At 60.4% G+C, this 17,180-nt stretch overlaps 2 protein-coding genes across 3 annotated transcripts; both read right to left on the bottom strand.

Moving 5' to 3' along the window:
* Positions 1 to 1,279: 1,279 nt before the first annotated feature.
* On the bottom strand, positions 1,280 to 7,269 carry LOC128799567 (inositol 1,4,5-triphosphate receptor associated 1-like). Its single transcript, XM_053964064.1, has 15 exons — positions 7,232 to 7,269; positions 6,999 to 7,153; positions 6,132 to 6,178; positions 5,672 to 5,748; positions 5,462 to 5,525; positions 5,091 to 5,166; positions 4,822 to 4,849; positions 4,059 to 4,199; positions 3,816 to 3,947; positions 3,381 to 3,528; positions 2,850 to 2,902; positions 2,234 to 2,284; positions 2,051 to 2,133; positions 1,849 to 1,962; positions 1,280 to 1,517 (listed from the first exon to the last, which is right to left on the bottom strand). The coding sequence occupies exons 2-15, from the start codon at positions 7,118 to 7,120 to the stop codon at positions 1,358 to 1,360; spliced, it is 1,296 nt and encodes a 431-aa protein (XP_053820039.1). The 5' UTR covers positions 7,121 to 7,153; positions 7,232 to 7,269; the 3' UTR covers positions 1,280 to 1,357.
* A 2,730-nt stretch (positions 7,270 to 9,999) lies between these two features.
* On the bottom strand, positions 10,000 to 16,990 carry FANCE (FA complementation group E). 2 transcript variants are annotated; one of them, XM_053964063.1, is made up of 12 exons: positions 16,948 to 16,990; positions 15,774 to 16,023; positions 14,921 to 15,545; positions 14,794 to 14,838; positions 14,411 to 14,470; positions 14,186 to 14,329; positions 13,982 to 14,105; positions 13,360 to 13,435; positions 13,163 to 13,229; positions 12,942 to 13,067; positions 12,740 to 12,834; positions 10,000 to 12,579 (listed from the first exon to the last, which is right to left on the bottom strand). In XM_053964063.1, exons 2-12 carry the CDS (start codon positions 15,995 to 15,997, stop codon positions 12,576 to 12,578), a joined length of 1,590 nt encoding a protein of 529 aa, XP_053820038.1. In that variant the 5' UTR covers positions 15,998 to 16,023; positions 16,948 to 16,990; the 3' UTR covers positions 10,000 to 12,575. The 2 variants fall into 2 exon arrangements, with proteins under 2 accessions (XP_053820038.1, XP_053820037.1); XM_053964062.1 differs by lacking the exon at positions 16,948 to 16,990 and adding an exon at positions 16,583 to 16,868.
* Positions 16,991 to 17,180: the final 190 nt, after the last annotated feature.

Below are 17,180 nucleotides of genomic sequence, written 5' to 3'. Positions count from 1 at the left end.
CCCTCTTTGTGCCGCGGCAGATGTTGCGCCGCGAGGTTTGGAACAGCAGGACGAGCGGCACAGCGCAACCCCAGCTGGGCTTTCTGTGTTTTAGGGTGAGAAACCAGACTTTTCGCCAAGCAAGCAAAAAGAATCGGGTGATGAAGCCAAAGCGCTTCACCCCCTTCCCACTGTGCCGCTGTGCTGCTCCCCCCGCAGCCAGAAACCGGCCAGGAGGGTGCTGGGGACACCGGAGGATCCGGGGCGGGGGGGACCCACCCAGTGCCAGCTCCGGACCCCGACCACCACAGCTCGCGTGGAAACCTCTGGCATTATGTTTCCATTTCGCCCGTGTGGGGATGGTCCCAGTGGGGTGAAGGTACCTTGGGGCGGGCCGGGGAGCCCCCGGGGTCACGGAAGATCGCTGCTGGCCGGGTGCTTTTTTGGGGTTTCTGGTGGCGGTGTCCTCGGCGTGCTGCTGGACATTTGCGGTGTGCCGGGACGGGTGTCACGGCAAGGGGGCTGTGACGCACGGGGACAACTCGCCACGAGACTGTGGACGGTGACTCAGGGACACGGGGCGAGCTGGCAAACGGGCGTTGGTTACTTCGGTCACCCTGAGTCACCCGTGGCACTGCCGGCGGCTATAGCCAGCAGGGTGACCAGCCCCACACCTCCATCCCTCCCCTCCGCAGCCCCTCCAGCCCCTTCCTGGGGATCCTGGTGCAGAACCCCCACCATGGCAGCTCGGCCGGGCTGTGCTGGTCCCTGCAAAGCTGCTGGGTCCGGGTGCAGTGGAACCCACCCGTGTTTCGGGGCCGCGGGAGGTTGGGGCGGACACGGAAACGAGGCGTCTGTGTCAAACCAAGCGCTTTTCCCAGGCGGTCGGAAACAGCTCCCTCTGTTTGTGAGCCCTTCGTGGTGCCGTGGGAAAGGCTGATCACCGACCTGCGCCTTCCAGCCCCAGCACTGTCCCCCGGGCAGCAGCAAAGGAGCATTAGATGTGAATTACAGCAGGGACTGAGGGCACGTGGTGGCACTGAGGGACGCGGCTCTAAAGCAAACCCACGGCCGTGGGCAGCCTGAGCTGTCCCCAGCGCAGGGGATGTGTGGGAGCACACCTGCACCCCTTGATGTGCTGAGAACAGGCAACTCACAGCATCTGTGAGAGCTGCTGCAGCTCCCTGAACCCTTCATGGTTATGTGCAGGTGCCAACCGTACCCTGAATCCTACCACAGATGCTACCTGAGATCCTAGCCCCTGCTCCATCATTACAATTCCCCCATTTTTCCACCCATTTTATTATTCTAGTGTTTTGGTGTTTTAGGACGTGGGGAAGGAGCAGAGATGCCTCTCAGCTCCCCCTCCCTGGTCCAGCTAGGCCTTGGATGATGCTGCAGACTGCAGCCGCTGCAGCTCCAGGACACGGACGAGGAGGAGGAAGGCGATGCTCAGGAGAAGCAGCCAGAAGAAAACCCAGTAGTGCTGTGGGAAGAAGAGCCATGGACGCCACAGCTCCGCTGCAGACCCCTTGGACCTGGGGAGAAGGTGACCAGGGACACTTGTCATCTGTGGGGGAGAGCAAATCCCACCTCCACCCCCCTGGGGACAAGGAGGGTGTTTAACTCAGCCCCAAACCTCACTGGCCCTTTTACAAACCCAAGTGAGCAAGCCTGAGGAGGGCACGGGCAACCCACAATGCGTGGGCAAAACTGAGACCCAGCGGGGTCGAGCTGAGGCAGCCAAACAACATCCCAGCCTTCCACCACTACATCCCCCAGCCCCTGGCCCAAGTGCTGGCCACCTGGGGACCACAGAGAGGCCAGCAGCCATGGAGGGATGCTGGGCACACGCGGGGTGCTGCTCACGTCAGCCCAAGCTGCTCTGGCTCTTCGTTGCCTGTGCTTGAGCCTCTGCCATCTGCCTCTGCCACCAGCTTCCCGGTCACGGCGCTGTCCTGGCCCTGCGGCTCCAGTTCACTCCTGGGGAGGGAGAGGATGGGGTCGGTGCTGTCCCATGTGGGCCAGTGGCAGCTGGTGCCACGGCTGCCCGGCCACCCAGCGCAGTTACCTCTGGATGCTGGGCCAGCGCTGGGCCCCCTCTGGCTCCAGGCCACCTGCTGGGGCTGCTCGGCTCTCAGGGCTGGCACCTGGCTGGGCACCGAAGGTGGGAGCATCAGTGGGGACGCGGCGCCCCAGTGGCACCGAGGCTGGGGACACAGCTCCTGGCTGTCCCCAGCAAACACGTCCTTACCAAGAGCTGCTTGGGGATGACGGCGATGCTGACTCTGCGGCGGGCAGACCCCTGCAACAGAGGGGCTGGGGGTGAGCACTGTGCAGCTGCTTCTCACCTCCTCCTTCCCCATCACCCCCCCAGCACGGGCAAGGGACACCACGGGACACTGCCAGCTCCCACTGGAGCTAAGAGGGGAACCCAGAAAGTCAGGGAAGGTCAAAGCCAAGAGGTTTGTGCCTGCCATTACTGCTGCAAGCTGTCCTGGTGGGGCTGCCTGACCCCCTCCCCTGCCTCTGGAGCTATAGGGGGATCAGATTCAAGCTGGTGCTAAAGAGCAGCCAAGCCTGTGGCTCTTGCACTGTGACCCTGCAATGGAAGAAGGATCTGCCTAAGATCTCTTGCACAGGCAGCCCTCAGCTTGCTGGGCATCCTGTCCTTCTACCAACAGCCCTCCGAGGCTGCCCCTACATTTTGCCTCATCCCCGGCATTTCCAGCAGATCTTCCCTGCAGCAAGCAGCTGGCTGCAGTGACATTTTTTGGGGACAAGTGGGTGTGTGGGGACAGCCAGTTGAGGGAGGGTGGCAGGCCATGGGGATGCAGTGGCTCCAAGACTCCTGAACTGGGACCAGTTACCTGCTGGAAAGTTCTCTTCAGGGGGTGAGGTCTCAGCCGTGGCTCCACATCATCTGGGAGCAAAGAGAGGCTGCCTTACATCATCCCCCATCACTAAGATGGGGCTGATGCACAGACAAAGCTCCTGAAAGCTGTCCTGGCCATGTGCTCCGTGCTTGGCACAGGGGGTGCCCCAGGCAGGGGGACCTGGTCCCGTGCACACAGTGGCACATGTGGGGCTTGGTGTTCAGGAACAGAGTCCTTTTTGTGCATGGGGCCCCCCTGCCCTGCATTCCCAGCTGGGTTGTGGCTCTCTGGCCACCAGCACCTGCTCCCACACTGATCTTCTGTTCCACTGTCCCCTCACAACTGTCATCAGCTGTTCCCTTCCCCACGCCATCAGCTGTTCCCCACTACCAGTCCTCAACTCACACCACCCACTGGCTCTGTGGTGCAGGGTCACACTGACCCCCCAGAGGGGCTCGGGACCAAATCCTGCAGGGCTGCTCCGTGCAATCCCTGCCCAGGCCCTGGTGGCAGAGCCCACCTCACCCTGGGTCTCCGCCAGCTGCCGGTTGCGGGAGTTCTGCTGGATCAGGCGCTTCATCTCCTCCAGCTCCGCGTGCTCCCGCATGTGGTGCCGCTTCAGGTTCTCCACGTGCTGGACCATCACCTCTGCTGCCCGGCTCATCCGGGCCTCCTGCAGCCAGGCGGGATGGGGGGGTCAGGGCCCCTGTCTCCTCAGGAGCCAGCTCTCTGCCAGCCCCTCCCTGTGCCTCCCGTGGTGCCTCCACCCAGGCAGTGCAGGTGCATCCCCTCCCTGCTCCCAGGGGCAGGCGGACGGATCCCTTGCACCCTGGTAAGCACCAACATGAGGTCAAGGCCAGCACCGTGAGGAGGAGGGATGAACCCCAGCAAACCCAGGGATGAGTCCCCAAGCCCGTCTGTAGCACCTCCATCACTCCCAGCCCTGGGCTGTGTACACACCTGGTGTACAGCCCCCAGCTTCTCTGCAGCACTGGTTGCCCACTCAACGGCCGCTGACAGCACGGCCAGGCTGTGCTGCAGCTGCTCCAGCGTCTCCTTGCAGCCTGCATTGGCACAGGATCGGCCCAGCCTCTGTTGGGGGGAAGGATGGAGCTGCTGGAGCTGGCACTTTGAGTTGTCCAAACCCCTCTGGGGCTGGATGACCCCAGCACGTGCCAGCCCCCTGCCCTTGCACCCACCTACCTCCAGGGCAGCCCGGCACTGCCCCAGCTCCTCCTGGATGTTTTCCTCTGCTGCATCCCGTGCCCGTTTCTCCACCTGCACCCGTTGCTGCAGGGTGAACACGTCGCAGCGAAAAGCCAGGGCGAGGTGGGCAAAGGCTGCCTGCAGGGTGGGGAGGTGAGAGGTGGGACACGGGGGCAGAAGGGAAGCCACCAGGGCCATGTGCTGCTGTCCCCAGGGCACAGACAGACCTCCCAGCGTGCCACCAAACAGGGCAGTGCTAAAGATAATTAGCACTTGCCTTGCCCCAGCACCCGTTAGGCTGCTGCATGCTGGGGACAGTCCCCTGCGACGCCAGCCCAGGGAGACACGGCCCCCAGGCAGCCGATAACGCATGGAAATCTTGAGCCCTCCTGGCAAAAGCACACGCCGGGCAGACGCCAGCCCTCGCTGCGGGTCCCGGCTGACGGCTGAGCCTGACTCAGCCCTGGCACTCGCAGGGAAATTCTTTTTATTAGCGTGGCTCCCGCCGCCTCCCCGGCTAAGGGCGCTCTTCAGCAGCTGCAGAGCACTTTGTGGGATTGCCGGGCACGCAGAGGACAGGCTCGTGGAAATGCAGCTGCCTCCAAATGCCAAAAGCATCTCTGGGAAAGGGTTTATAAGGTGGCTGCCAGGGGCCTGCAGTGCCTGAAGGAGCAGGGCACAGCCATGGGACTGTGAGCCAGCAGTGTCTGTCCTTGTGCCCCCTTTCCCCAGCCCACCCACGGCCCCCAGCAGCCCTCACCTCCAGATCCTGCTCGGTCAAAGCCACCCTGCAGAAAAAGAAGTGCTGTCAGGGATGGAGGCATCATGGGGGCTGCATGCTGAAAATGCCCTTGTTCTGCTCCCAGGGGTGCCAGCCACCACGAGAAGTGGGAAGCCAAGTGCCCATTGTGTGGACAGCAAAACTTGTGCAATGGAAAAGGAGGAAAGTCCAATCTCTGAGCCCTGCTGTGCCCTGGAAGCCCCCTGTCCTGTAGCCCCCAGAGGGATGCAGGTGCTCACTGGTCTTACCTGTGCAAGCCAAGTCTGTCCAGCACTGAGAGCTCACTGGGGAGACTCAGCAGCGGCTCCTCCAGGGTTTCTGCATCTGCAGGAAGGCAGTGGGGCCACAAGAGACCACATGTGAGGCCTTTCCCTTGGCCTTCCCTCCTCCCTCTGCTCTTCTGTCTTAGCAGGGAGTAGGTGCCCATGTTTTGGAACCATCCCAATCCTTCCCCCAGCATCAGGGGGCTTTAACTCCTCCCAGGCCAGTCTCCCCTTCCCCATGTCCCCACCAGGGGAGACAACCCTCACCAGAACATGTTCCCATGCTCATATCCCCAGATACTTCAAACCTTCCCCTAAAGGGACCCAGCTGGGCTGTGGGGTGGGGGCTCACCCACCTTCTTTAGTCCTGTCACTGTCCCCAGGGTGCACAGCCTGCTCCTGCACGGCCCTGCCTGGCTCCTGAGAGGCACAAAGGTGCAGCTGGGGCAAAGCTCTCCCTGGTGCTGCACAGCACCCCGACAAGACCAGCACAGAGGGGCTGGGGGCCTGGCTGAGCCCAAGGAACCAGGCAGGGAAGGCCCCCCTCACCCTCCCCTCCCTCTCACCTCGCTGACTTGCTCCACGCTCTCCTCGCTGCTGGCCAAAGCCCCGCCTGGGTGTCCCTGGGGACTGCTCATCCTGCCTGGGGACAGAAAGGGTGCTGGGAGCTGGGCAGCAGGGACCCCTCCCCAGCCTGACACCACTTCAGGAGAGACCCCCAAAACTGCCACTGGCACTTCTGCAGCCTGCAGGCTCCCAAGGGACATCAGCTGGCAGGTACCCCCCAGAATATCCCTATGGGATTGAGGGAGCTGGAGCTAAACTGGGCCAGCTCAGGGGGAGGAGGGCAATGGATCCAGTGCAGAGGGTGGGCTACAGCTGGTGAGGCAAATCCAGGGGATGGGGCTGGGATCCCAGGGGTTGCAGGCAGGTGCTGCCAGGCCGGGGGAAACCCTCCTGCTGCTCAGGGAGGGAAGGTGGAAAAACCCACCCTTGTGACCCCATCCCCACCTGGGCTGCCCTTACCTTCATCCAGAGATGTGGTGAGCCTGGACAGCTCTGCCTGCTGCTCCCTGTGGAGGGAATCCCGGGTAAACCCTAAAGAAACTCAGGAAGCACCGGCAGCATCCCACCCCTCAGGCTCCCCCAGCTCCCTCGATGGGGCTGCTCCGGACCTGGGTCCTTCCCGAGCATCCTCCACAGCCTGCTCCGTCCCCGTCCCGCTCTGCGAGCCGCCCCCTCCGCTCCTGCCGCCGCCGCAGAGCCCCACAGAGGACCCGCCAAAGCCGTTTCCAGCCAGCAATGAGTCACCAGCCACTGCCGTACTTCGCCTCAGCCTGCTCTTTTTTTTTTTTTTTTTTTTTTAATTTTGCTCCGGCTGCCAAGCGGACCTCGCTGCGAGCCGGCCTCTTCCAGCACCACAACACACCCAGAGCCCAGGCAGGCACCATCTCACAGCAGCCCATGGGGATGGCAGGTGCCCCTAAAAGTGCACTGGGACAGGTTTATCATCCCAAAACCCTGTCCTGGGTGCCAGCAGGTCTGGCAGCTCTGTAGCATCCCTGCTCACTGATGCTGGAGGCCACCAGGGATGGCAGCTCACCAGTGCGTGGAGACACAGGGGCTGCTGTGCAAAGAGCCCTCTGCAGCCCCACGCTGGAGCCCAGCATCCAACTGGGAGAGGGTTTGAACCCCCAAACTTTTCCCCCTGGCTCTGGAAAGGGCTGCAGCAGAGCTTTTCCCTCTCCTCCTGGCGAGCCTGAGAGCGGCGGCTGCAGGAGAAGGGGCCAACATGCCAGAACGATGCTCAGTGCCCCTTGCCTGGCACTGCCATCACTGTCCCATCCTTGCTAGCACCCCAAGAGCCGCAGGGGGAGCTTTTTGTGCACATACCTCCGAGGTGAGGGGGTGGGTCGGCAGCTCGTCCTCTGCCGCTGCCGCCGCCGGCGCCCCTGGGCCGGTCCCTGCGCCTCCTCCTCCCCCTGTCCCAGCGAGGTCCCTTCGAGTGGCTTCATTTGGGAAGTGCAGAGGCTCCAGGACCAGCACACCTATAGGGAGAGACCCACATTAGCTGCGCGCAGATGGAGAACGCCTCTAAATGTTATATTTTTAAAGTGTTTTCTCACCCAGCAGGAGCTTCGAGCTCCTCTGCTTAGCGTGGAGGCATCTGTGGGAAAAGAGGTGGGGAGGCCCGCTGTGATTCAGGAGGAATCTGGTGGGATTTGGGCGGGCATGGAGCGAGGCAAATGAGAAATTCAATGCGAGAGGGTGGACTTTCCTGCTTGCCACCCCCATTTCCTTCCCCCAGGGCAATCCTCGTTTTGGGCTTGTGATGTGGGTCAGCTTCATGGGGGGAGGTAGATTTGCAGCCACCAAGTGCTGAGTGAGAGCAGCCCCTGCTCTCCAGGCTGCAGACGTGACAGTCCCTGAGCTCCCAGAGAGACAAATAGAAAACATTTCCAAATATAAGGGAGCTTGGACAACCCATTTAAGCTGTTTTACAACGTTTAAAGAATCAGAGAAGGATGCAGGAAGCCCACAAAGTCCCTCTCCCAGCCCAGGGTGAAGTCGCTGTGCACAAGGGACTGTCCCACAGTGACTCCCCTCAGGCTGTGCCCATGGACATGCAGATTTAGGACGGAAGGAGAATTTTTTTGTCCAGGACAGGAAATGCAGGAGAGATCTAGGGGGACAGAGAGCAGGGACTGCTTGAAGCCCCACGTGCCTGTGCAAAGCCTTGAGCTCAGCCTAGCTCCAAGCAGGGCCATCACCCAGCTCCCAGCGCCTGCTCGGCTCTGGGTGAAGGTGTAAAAAGCAGCACTTGGCACCTGCCAAAGCCAGCCCATTTCACACCTATACAGTGGAATTGTCGCTGACACCTCCACCCTGGGGCTCAGGCGCCTCCAGCCAGCAGGGATCAGCCAAACTCATCCCACCAGCGAGCATCAGAGCGCTCTGGAGGGCTGCTCCCGGCTGCAAAGTGCTCAATCCATCACAGCTGCGGCAGACCCCGCCGGCTGCTGCTTTCCCGCAGCTCTGACAGCCTCGCAGACACTCGCTCCTTATCTTTGTGTTACAGATGGAAAAGATACGAGACACGCAGCTGGTTTAGCATAAGGAACCCCCTGAGATGCCAGACCGGGCTTTCCCTCAACTCGGCGACGACCAAACGCTCCCCGGGACATCATTACCTGCCTGAACTCCTCTCAAGCAGCCGAAGGCAGATGCTGGGGCCACCCAGCTCGGACCGGGCACTCAGCTCTGTTGGGCCCCCATCAGCCCGGGAGGGGGCTCGGGGGACACGGCGTGGCCGGCAGTCCGCGGCTCGGGGCTGCTGGCGGAGCCTCCCCGAGGGGCAGAGCAACCGCATCTGCGGCAGACGGAGCTGCCGGGGCCGAGCCCGAGGAGAGAAGGCCTTTAAAGGAGATGCATGAGAGCGGCTGGGAGCTCCCCGCGCCGGCCAGGGCGGGCAGAGTGGTCTGCAGGTGGCCAGGAAACCTCTGCTTTTGGTGCGGGGCCAGGTCCTGCACCCGCTCTGGGGAGGTGACGGAGCCGGGACAGACCAGGACTGCTCCCTCCGTGCCCGGTGTCTGCGGAGCAGAGCGGAGCTGAGCCTCAGCATCTCCCTGGCAGGAGGCTCAGGACGAGACGGGGGACCCCCCGTGCTTTCATGGGGGGCCCCGCACCAGGCTAAAGCGGAGTGGCTGATGAGGAGCCCCTGTAGCATCTTGTTCGGTGATGCAGGGAAGCCACTCTGCCCAGGACCCCCATCCCTCCTGCCCCTCTCAGCAGCCCCACCTTCCCCCCCTGGCCATCCCCCCACTGCCCCATCCCCGGCCCAACCCCTTTGCTCAAATCCATCACATCCTCTAAAGCCGCTTTCTTCCCCTAAGGAGCTTACAGCGAGTCGGGCTCCACCTCCAGCACTACCTGGAGGCAGCTGCTGTTGCCCCCCCATGCCCAGGGACCCCTTGGGGTCTGCAGACCTCTCCAGCCCTGAGAGGGCAAACAGCATCTCCCAGTGCCCCGGGCAGGCTTTGCCCAGGCTCTGACCCACCTGCCAGAGTGAGAGCCCAGAATGCAGCCCCAGGTGTTACAAAGCAGGGGGAGTGGAGGTGGGACACCCTTGCAGAGAGGAGCAGCAGCTGGCACCAGGCAGCACATCAGGCTCCGGTGTCCTGGCAGGCCCTGGGCTGCCCCGTGGGGCACACAGACCCCAGGATACCTGACACTGGTGTCCCTGTTCCCTCCCTCGCTCAGGGGAGGGCTCACAAGAGGCAATGCCCCTGTTCACAAAGCGTCCCGTTCAAAGAGCCTCTAAAAGCATCTACTAAAAGCAAGCAGGGATTTTTAGGCATTCTTATTTTGAAGCTGGGAGCAGCTAAATCGTGACTGCAATCTAGGTAAAAGCAGCCCGGTTCCCCTCACACAGACCTGTTCAGCGGGGAGGAAGGAGACCCTGCTGGGAGATCTCCAGCCCAGGGGGGCGGGTGGCAGCATGTGGCCGTGGGCTCTGCCTTTGTCCCCTGTCCTCCTTCCAGCGAGGTCCCTCACAGCAGCAGCACCTCCCAGGGCGCCTGAAGCTGAGCTAAACTCGCAGCTCAGATCACAGAATGTGGTCATCTGGATTATTCACTTCTTGGAAGAAAGCTGCTCAGACTGACACTGACTGCTGCCACTGATGCAGCAAGCGTGATTTACAGGTCTGTGCAGGGGCCCAACCACAAAGCAGCACCCCAGCCCTCCCTCAAATTCACCTTTCTGTGGCCCTGGCTTCCCTAGCTAACAGGAACCTGGCAGTCACCAGGCTACCCAAGAGAGAACACAATTCTTGTCTTATGATTAAAATGTTGTTGGCAAAAAAAAACCCAAAAAGCACCAAACAGAAAAGAAGGAAAATTGCTCTTCCTTTTTATTCAGTTTTAAATCCCAAGTGAAAAAAATAAATATTGCTGAGCCTCCCCCAGAGCAGTTCAGCCTCACAATTGGGTGTCACAGCCCCCAGGTTTCCAGGTAGAATTGCATCAGCATGTTGGGGATTACACATGAGATTAGCAGGCTGTCACTGGCCACGCAGTTACCTCCAGGGAGAAGTGGGGTGACCCCTGGCACTGCTGCAGGAGGGGAAACAGCAACAACCTGGAGCTCCTGTTTGGAGAAGGGCAGCCCCTTGGGGGATGGATACAGGCCATTTTCAGGAAAGCCACTGAGCTTCAGCCCTTTCTGGTGTTTAACATCCACGGACCCCACAAACCTGCTCACCCCAAAGAGGTTCACTGCTGCCTGACCACAGCCCCACAAAGGCACCTGGGCAGTGGAGGAATCATCTTGTCATTAAACTGGTTCAAAAATCCCTGAGGAGGGTGTGGAGGCAGCAGAGTGGACAGACAACCCATACAACTGCATGTGATGAATTTCCTCCAAAAAAAAACCAAGAACTACTAGGCCAAAAAGGGAATTCCCCTCTGTAATGTGAAGTAAAACTTTACAAACAGAAGAGGAAGCAGGTAAGGAACCACTGCCAATTATCACAAGTAAACTGGATGAAAATCACACCCTGCCTGCTACCTCCAGCCTAGGAAAGGTCTCAGAGAAAGCTTCAGACCATTCCCTTCACCATCACTGCTCTTAAATCAGGACAAGGACAGGGCCAGTCCCAGCACTCCCGCCACCCTTGGCCAAGGTTCTGCAGAACTATAAAATGTGACTGATGTCTTATGCTGCATCCACCTCTCTGCGCTCTTCAGGTTGGATTTTTAAGCTCTTGAAAGGGTCAAGAGGAGTCAAAAGTGAAGTTTTCAGTGCTGCCAACCTCCATGTAAACAAGCAGTGTTCCACCAGCATGTGCAGCGTCCCCAGGGTGTGCTCCCAGCTCTCCTTACAGGATTGTTATCTGCATGCACACCTCAGAGGAACCCACAGCACACCGTGAGCTGCAGCCAAGAGCAAAACCAGGGCCAAGAAGGCTCTTGCCACAAGCCAGTGGTCATCTCCATGTGACCAACAGCCACAGCCAGACAGAGCACTGGGGACAATGACACCGAGGTCACTTGGTAGAAGCTCTGCAGGGGAACTGCAAAGATCAGAGCCTGCTACCTAATAAAGCCAGAAGAGCAGGCTTAGACCTTGATGATCATGGCACAATTTCTATTTATGTCGTATTTTGGGCAGCTCTACAATAGCTTCACTTTACTCAGCCACTAACTCAGTGGAATGCAAACACATCAACAATCTGGCTCCCTGGAGGTTTCTATCCTCCAGCTAATGCGGACTTTGAAGCCTCATCAGTCCACTGTCACCTAAAATAGCTTAAGGGATTCTTATATAAAGAAATCTGGCTCTCAGCCTTAAGAGTGTCACCTAATGCTTCAGAGTTTCCTTCCTGTGGCTGGGATCTAAACATTATTGAGCAAACCTGGAGCAGTCAGACGTCACACCTGCATGTTATAATTCTCCTTCTCCCTTTGTAGATGTTTATGGATTTTTAAATAGCTCCTGAAGAGTGCAATGCTTCAAAACCTCCACTGAAACCCTAGCTGTACCTGCCTGAGTCTCCATTCTGTCCCAAACTTTTCTTCCCAGTTCTCAGACCAGGAGGTGCCTAGATGAGGTTTCCAGGATGGGTACTTTCAAGAATACAGGATAGAACTTTGAGCAGAGTCATGCCACACAAGTACTTTCCATTAGGGCAATGAGTAGGGTCATCATCACCAGAAATGTGTCACACACAGCAGGGCCCCTCACGGGCCAGGCAAACAGGAAAGAAAGGTGGATTTAAAGCAGAACACTCAAATTTCCCAGCTAAATTCAGCTGGAATTCAGTTAAATCCCACTCTCCTGCACCCAGAGATCTGTAAATCCCAGCAGATCAGATACACAAACAGCAGCCCAGCCTGCACCACTCTGAAACAGGCTTGGCTGTTGAGGAGGAATGTGGACGTGCACAGAACTCGTGCCTTGGAGTGAGCTGAGGTAAAATCAAGATAGTGAACTAAATCCAGAATTATCAACTTCATGCAGCCTCAAATCAATGTCTGTCCTGCTCCAGTGATGGGTTTTGGGCAGTAAGAACTCAGGGCCTGGAAGTTCTCCATGGGCTGTGTCCTGCCTGGCCCCCACAGCCCTGCCCCCAGCACAGGAGGGCCAGGTCACCTTGTAGAGTGTGAGGGAGAACACACAGAGAAACACCTGGAAACACATGAATTGTTCAACCAAGACCCCTCCGAGCCCCAGGGAGTGTTGGGGGGCTGGTTGAACAATTCATCCCATCTTGCTGGGATGGCACTGCCCAGCAAGAGCCCGCTCAGACCAGGTGCAGCCAGGAGGCCCTGGGCACTCTGTGGGGAACAGACCCCCCTCACAGGGTCCCACCTGACCAGGGAGAACCCAGTGAGGGGTGGCCGTGGCTGCTGCTGTGCAATGAGTGTCCTCCACGCAGGGGAGCTGCCCCCTCACGATTCCTGTTGGCGCTCACCTGAGGAAAGACAAAAATCAAGAAGAGGAAAGCAACTGCCATACCCACCACTGCACAGCTCTGGCACAGCAGGCGTGGCACCTTCTGGTTCCCCACCCTGGGGCAGCCCAGGGTGCAGAACCTGCCATCCCCCAAGCAGGGACCCCTGTCCCCACCTCACCTGGCCCCTTCCAGCACAGCCTGCAGCGATTTCTTCAGCGCTGCAGTGCTCCGCTCCAGGACAGCAGCCAGGCTGCTCCGCTGAGCTGGGCTCACCTGGGGTGGAGGCAGCACCAGCTCAGGGCCCTGCCCTGCCAGGAGCCCACCTGGGACCTCTGGGCCGGGCCCCAGGAGCTGCAGGACCCGAGGCTGGCCGGGCTCACCTGGCTCTGATACACCGTGAGCACAGCCGTCACCAGCTTGGCGAAGTCGAGCGACGTGGAGAAGGCTGGGGCCTGCTGGCACAGGGTCAGGACCAGGAGATCCAAGAGCTCAGGGGGCAGCACCTCCTGGAAAAGACCCAGGAGCAGGCAGGAGAGTGGGTCCTTGCTCCAGCACTGCTGGGGTCGTCAAGGAAACCCGTGGGACAAGGTGGGCCCCTCACCTGCCGCCCCAGCACAGCCTGCAGTACTGGCAGGAGCTTCTCTGACAAAGGCACCTCCAGGACTTGGCTGGAAGGACAGTGAAGAGGAAAGGTGCTGCTCTGTGGCCTTGCTGGTGCTCCCAGATGGCTGGAGCCAGCTGGACCCATCCAGGTAGGCGTGAGGCCAAAGCAGAGCTGTCGGCCCTGTAAGCCCTCACCTCAGCACCAGCTGCACAGAGTGTGGCTCCAGGCACTCCTCCACCAGCTCACACATCAGCTTGGTCTGCTCAGCACCTGCAAGGGCAAAACAGCAGGAGAGAGCCTGCAGAGGCTGCCAAATCCATGGGGATGTGCCTGGCTCCCCCTGGCACCTCTTCACAGGAGTATGTCCTAGTCAGGACAGGCAGAAACTATGGAGTGCCCCCTTCTATTGCTCAGGAAAATTCTGCTTCCTTTGCCCAGCTGCAGCAAAGGTTTAAACAGCAGCAGTCTCTGGGGAAAGGGGATGCCACTGTGGCAGGGGTTCACCCTCTCCTCACAGCAGCACTGGCCTCAGCATTAGGAGCTGCCAGGAGCTCCCCAATCGTGGAGGTATGGGAACTGTCCTTTGGGAAAAAGTAAGCCAGAAGCCAGCCTAGCCAGCCCTCCCACTCCATCTCGGGCATCTGTAAACCCATGTCCCATCCCAACCCCCAGGTGTTCACCTGCCCTGAAAAAAACCAGCCCCAGGCCTCCATGGTTCCTAACACATGACAAATGCCACCCAGGGAACAGCACTCTGCAGCTGGGGCCCCTCTCCAGCTCCCAGAAGCAGCCACAGCTCCCACCAGCCCAGCACACCTTCCCCCGGCCCCTGCAGCACCGCAGCCACCAGCACACGGCAGAAGGGATGGGAATACTTGGAGCAAAACGAAGTCAGGGCAGCCATGAGGTGTCGGGAAGGCGGCTGGGTGAGGGACAGGACCTGGGGACAGAAAAGGCAGGAGGTGGGGACAGTGGAGAGGGGAACGGGGAGCAGGAAAGCTCCGCTGCCCTGGCACGTACTCGCCTGAGGAAGAGCTGCTCTGCCAGGATGGCTGCGCTGGTGTAGCTGAGGTCAGGGCTCAGAGCCAGCAGCCAGCTGCAGAAACGCACCAGGAAGGGCTCCGGGCACGTGGAGAGCTGGAGGAAGGAGCACAGCCCCTCGAGCTGGGGGTGGCAGAGGGGATGGGACATTAGGGACAGCAGCAGGCCCCCTGCAGCAGCTGCAGCAGGGATGCTGGGGCTCACCTGGCTGGGGGAGCAGTTGTTCAGGATGCTCAGCTTGGGGGGGGTGCGCAGCTCGGAGTGCTGGAGAGAAACACTGTCCTGAGTAAAGCACCAAATAAACCAACCCACAAAGTGCAGCACCAAATAAACCAACCCACAAAGAGCAGCTCCAGGGCTTCTCCCTTCCCCCATGTCTGTCAGCACCGAGCCCACAGGCAGCCCCTCACACCTGCAAGGTGCAGGCAGGTGTCAGTATCCCAAGCCCAGAGGAGGTACCAACAGGGCTTTTTATCCCCATCCAGCTGTCTCTGTCAAATCCACCTCCTTTTCCACCCCTCCCGAGGCCCTGGCACGAGCCTGTTTAGAGCATCAGCTCCAGGACTGAGACAGAAGCAACCACTTACACTGGACTCCTGCAGCAGCAGCATTTTCAGCCCCTGTCCGTGCATCTGAGGGAAATGAGATGAAGGAATGGGAATCAGGCTGTAAAGGCTCACTGGCTGGAAGGGGACAGCAAATCCTACACAGTACCTGGACAAAGGATTGGACCTCTGCTGCCAGCTCTGTCTGGGAAATCTTCCTGAGCTCCCCAGCTGCATCCTGCTGGGAGCTGTCCTGAGCAGCTTTCTCTGTGCTCTGAGCAGATGTGTCCTCTGAAGGCTCCTCAGGCACCTCCTCTTCCACCCCTGCCACATCTCCACATTCCTGGGGCCCCAGGGGCTCAAATGCCACCTCCTCCAGCAACAACCTCTTCCCCTCTCTCTCATTGTCCAACTCCAGGCTCTCCTCCGGCACTTTCTTACGCTTCCCACCTTGAGGCACAGAGTCAGGGGCACCAGGCTGCTTGCTGAAGCACCAGTTCAGTTTTCTTTGCCCCTCTGGTTTCTTCTGGGCAATTTTCTGGCACAGGCCCCTAAGCTGCTGCTGGCACGCAGAAGACAGGGCAGTGGGACATGGGGAGGAGCCCTCCTCTGCCCTCAGTCCCCGCCGGAGCAGATCCCCCAGTGTCTGCACCCAGGGATCCACATGGGAATCTTGCTCCAAGGCCTGGAGCAGCCGGTCAAGGCAGTCCCGTGGCACTGCATCCTGCACCACGAGGAGCAGGGAGAAGAGGTTTCTCTGGCACAAAACGGGCAGCAGCAGCAGCCGTGGCTTGCTGGAAAAGGAGAGGTGACTGGTCAGAGCAAATTCCTCTGTCCTGAACCCAATCTGTCCCGTGGAGAAGAGTCCCACAGCAGACACAAGCTGGGACACCAGTGGGTCACTGCTATGATCTCAGCTTCATGTATGGGCCAGTGCACCAGGGGAAGTGCTCTCCCAAATTGTGTGCCTGACACCCAAAACTCCCACAAAACACCCAGTTTTAGAAACTTATCCAACTCACACAGCCAGGCTGTCCTTTGGCCCCTCCAGCCAGGGCTCCTCGGCGCACAGGGCTGCGGTGAGAGCCTGCCAGGGGAACGCCTGCCCCGGCCCCTCGTGGGGCTGGCCCCGCTGCAGCACCCGCAGCGCGGCCATCGCCCCGGCGGGGCCGGAGGACAGAGCGTGCAGCAGGAGGCGGCACGGCCGGGGGCAGAGCTGCAGCCAGGACAGGCACCGGGGCTCCATCGCTGCGGCGGGGGCTGCACAGCCGCCTGCGAGACACGGGGACACCGGACACGGTCACACACACGGGGGACACCGGACACAGGGGACAGCTGGACACGGTCACACACACGGGGACACCGGACACAGGGGACAGCTGGACATGGTCACACACACGGGGGACACCGGACACGGTCACACACACGGGGGACACCGGACACGGTCACACACACGGGGGACACCGGACATGGTCACACACACGGGACAGCCGGACACAGGGGACAGATGGACATGGTCACACACACAGGGGACAGCTGGACACAGGGAACAGATGGACACAGTCACACACACGGGGGACAGCCGGACACAGGGGACAGCCGGACACGGTCACACACATGGGGGACAGCCGGACACAGGGGACAGCTGGACACGGTCACACACACGGGGGACAGTCGGACACAGGGGACAGCTGGACACAGGGGACAGCCAGATACGGTCACACACACAGGGGACAGCTGGACACGGTCACACACACGGGGGACAGCTGGACACGGTCACACACACGGGGGACAGCTGGACACGGATGACACACAAAGGGAAGAGCCGCACACGGGTCACATCCGGACGCGGTCACACCGGCGAGAACCGGACACGGGTCCCACTCGGGAGGCACGGGACGATCACGACCTGCCTGGCCGTGCTCCGCGCCGACCCCGGCATCAAGCTGGGCGCCTGCCTTTACCCGCCCTCCCCACCCGAGGATGCGGGAGCATCACCGCGGCCGCAGCCGGGCGGGAGCACCGGGAGTCCCTCCGTGCCTTCCAACACCCCTTCGCCGGCAGCGCCCGCATCCCCAGCTCAGCGCCGCTGTTCTCCCGGGGGGCGCTGCTGCTGGGGCTCCCCCCGCCCCGCTGGGGCCCCCCAAGCACTGCCCCGGTCAGTTCCGTGCAGTGCCGCCGCCGGGGCACACTCACGGCTGTCACCGGCTGTCACCGCGTCCCCGCCCGCTGCCCCAAGGCTCCGCTTCCGGCCCCACCCCCGGGAAACGCAAATCGACCGCGCGGCAAACGAGCTCATTATGCAAATATCCCTTAAATTCCAACCCAAACACCGCCAGCCCCCCCCTTTCCCCAGCGCACAGATCATAGGCACCCGGAAGCGTAGCGTTACACAACCCGTTTTATTTCGTTATTCCCGGATTTGGCTA

This window comes from Vidua chalybeata, chromosome 24 (assembly GCF_026979565.1).
Source record: "Vidua chalybeata isolate OUT-0048 chromosome 24, bVidCha1 merged haplotype, whole genome shotgun sequence".
NCBI lineage: Eukaryota > Metazoa > Chordata > Aves > Passeriformes > Viduidae > Vidua > Vidua chalybeata.
Note: the sequence above shows the minus strand (reverse complement) of the source record. Positions and strands in the feature narration are given on the sequence as shown.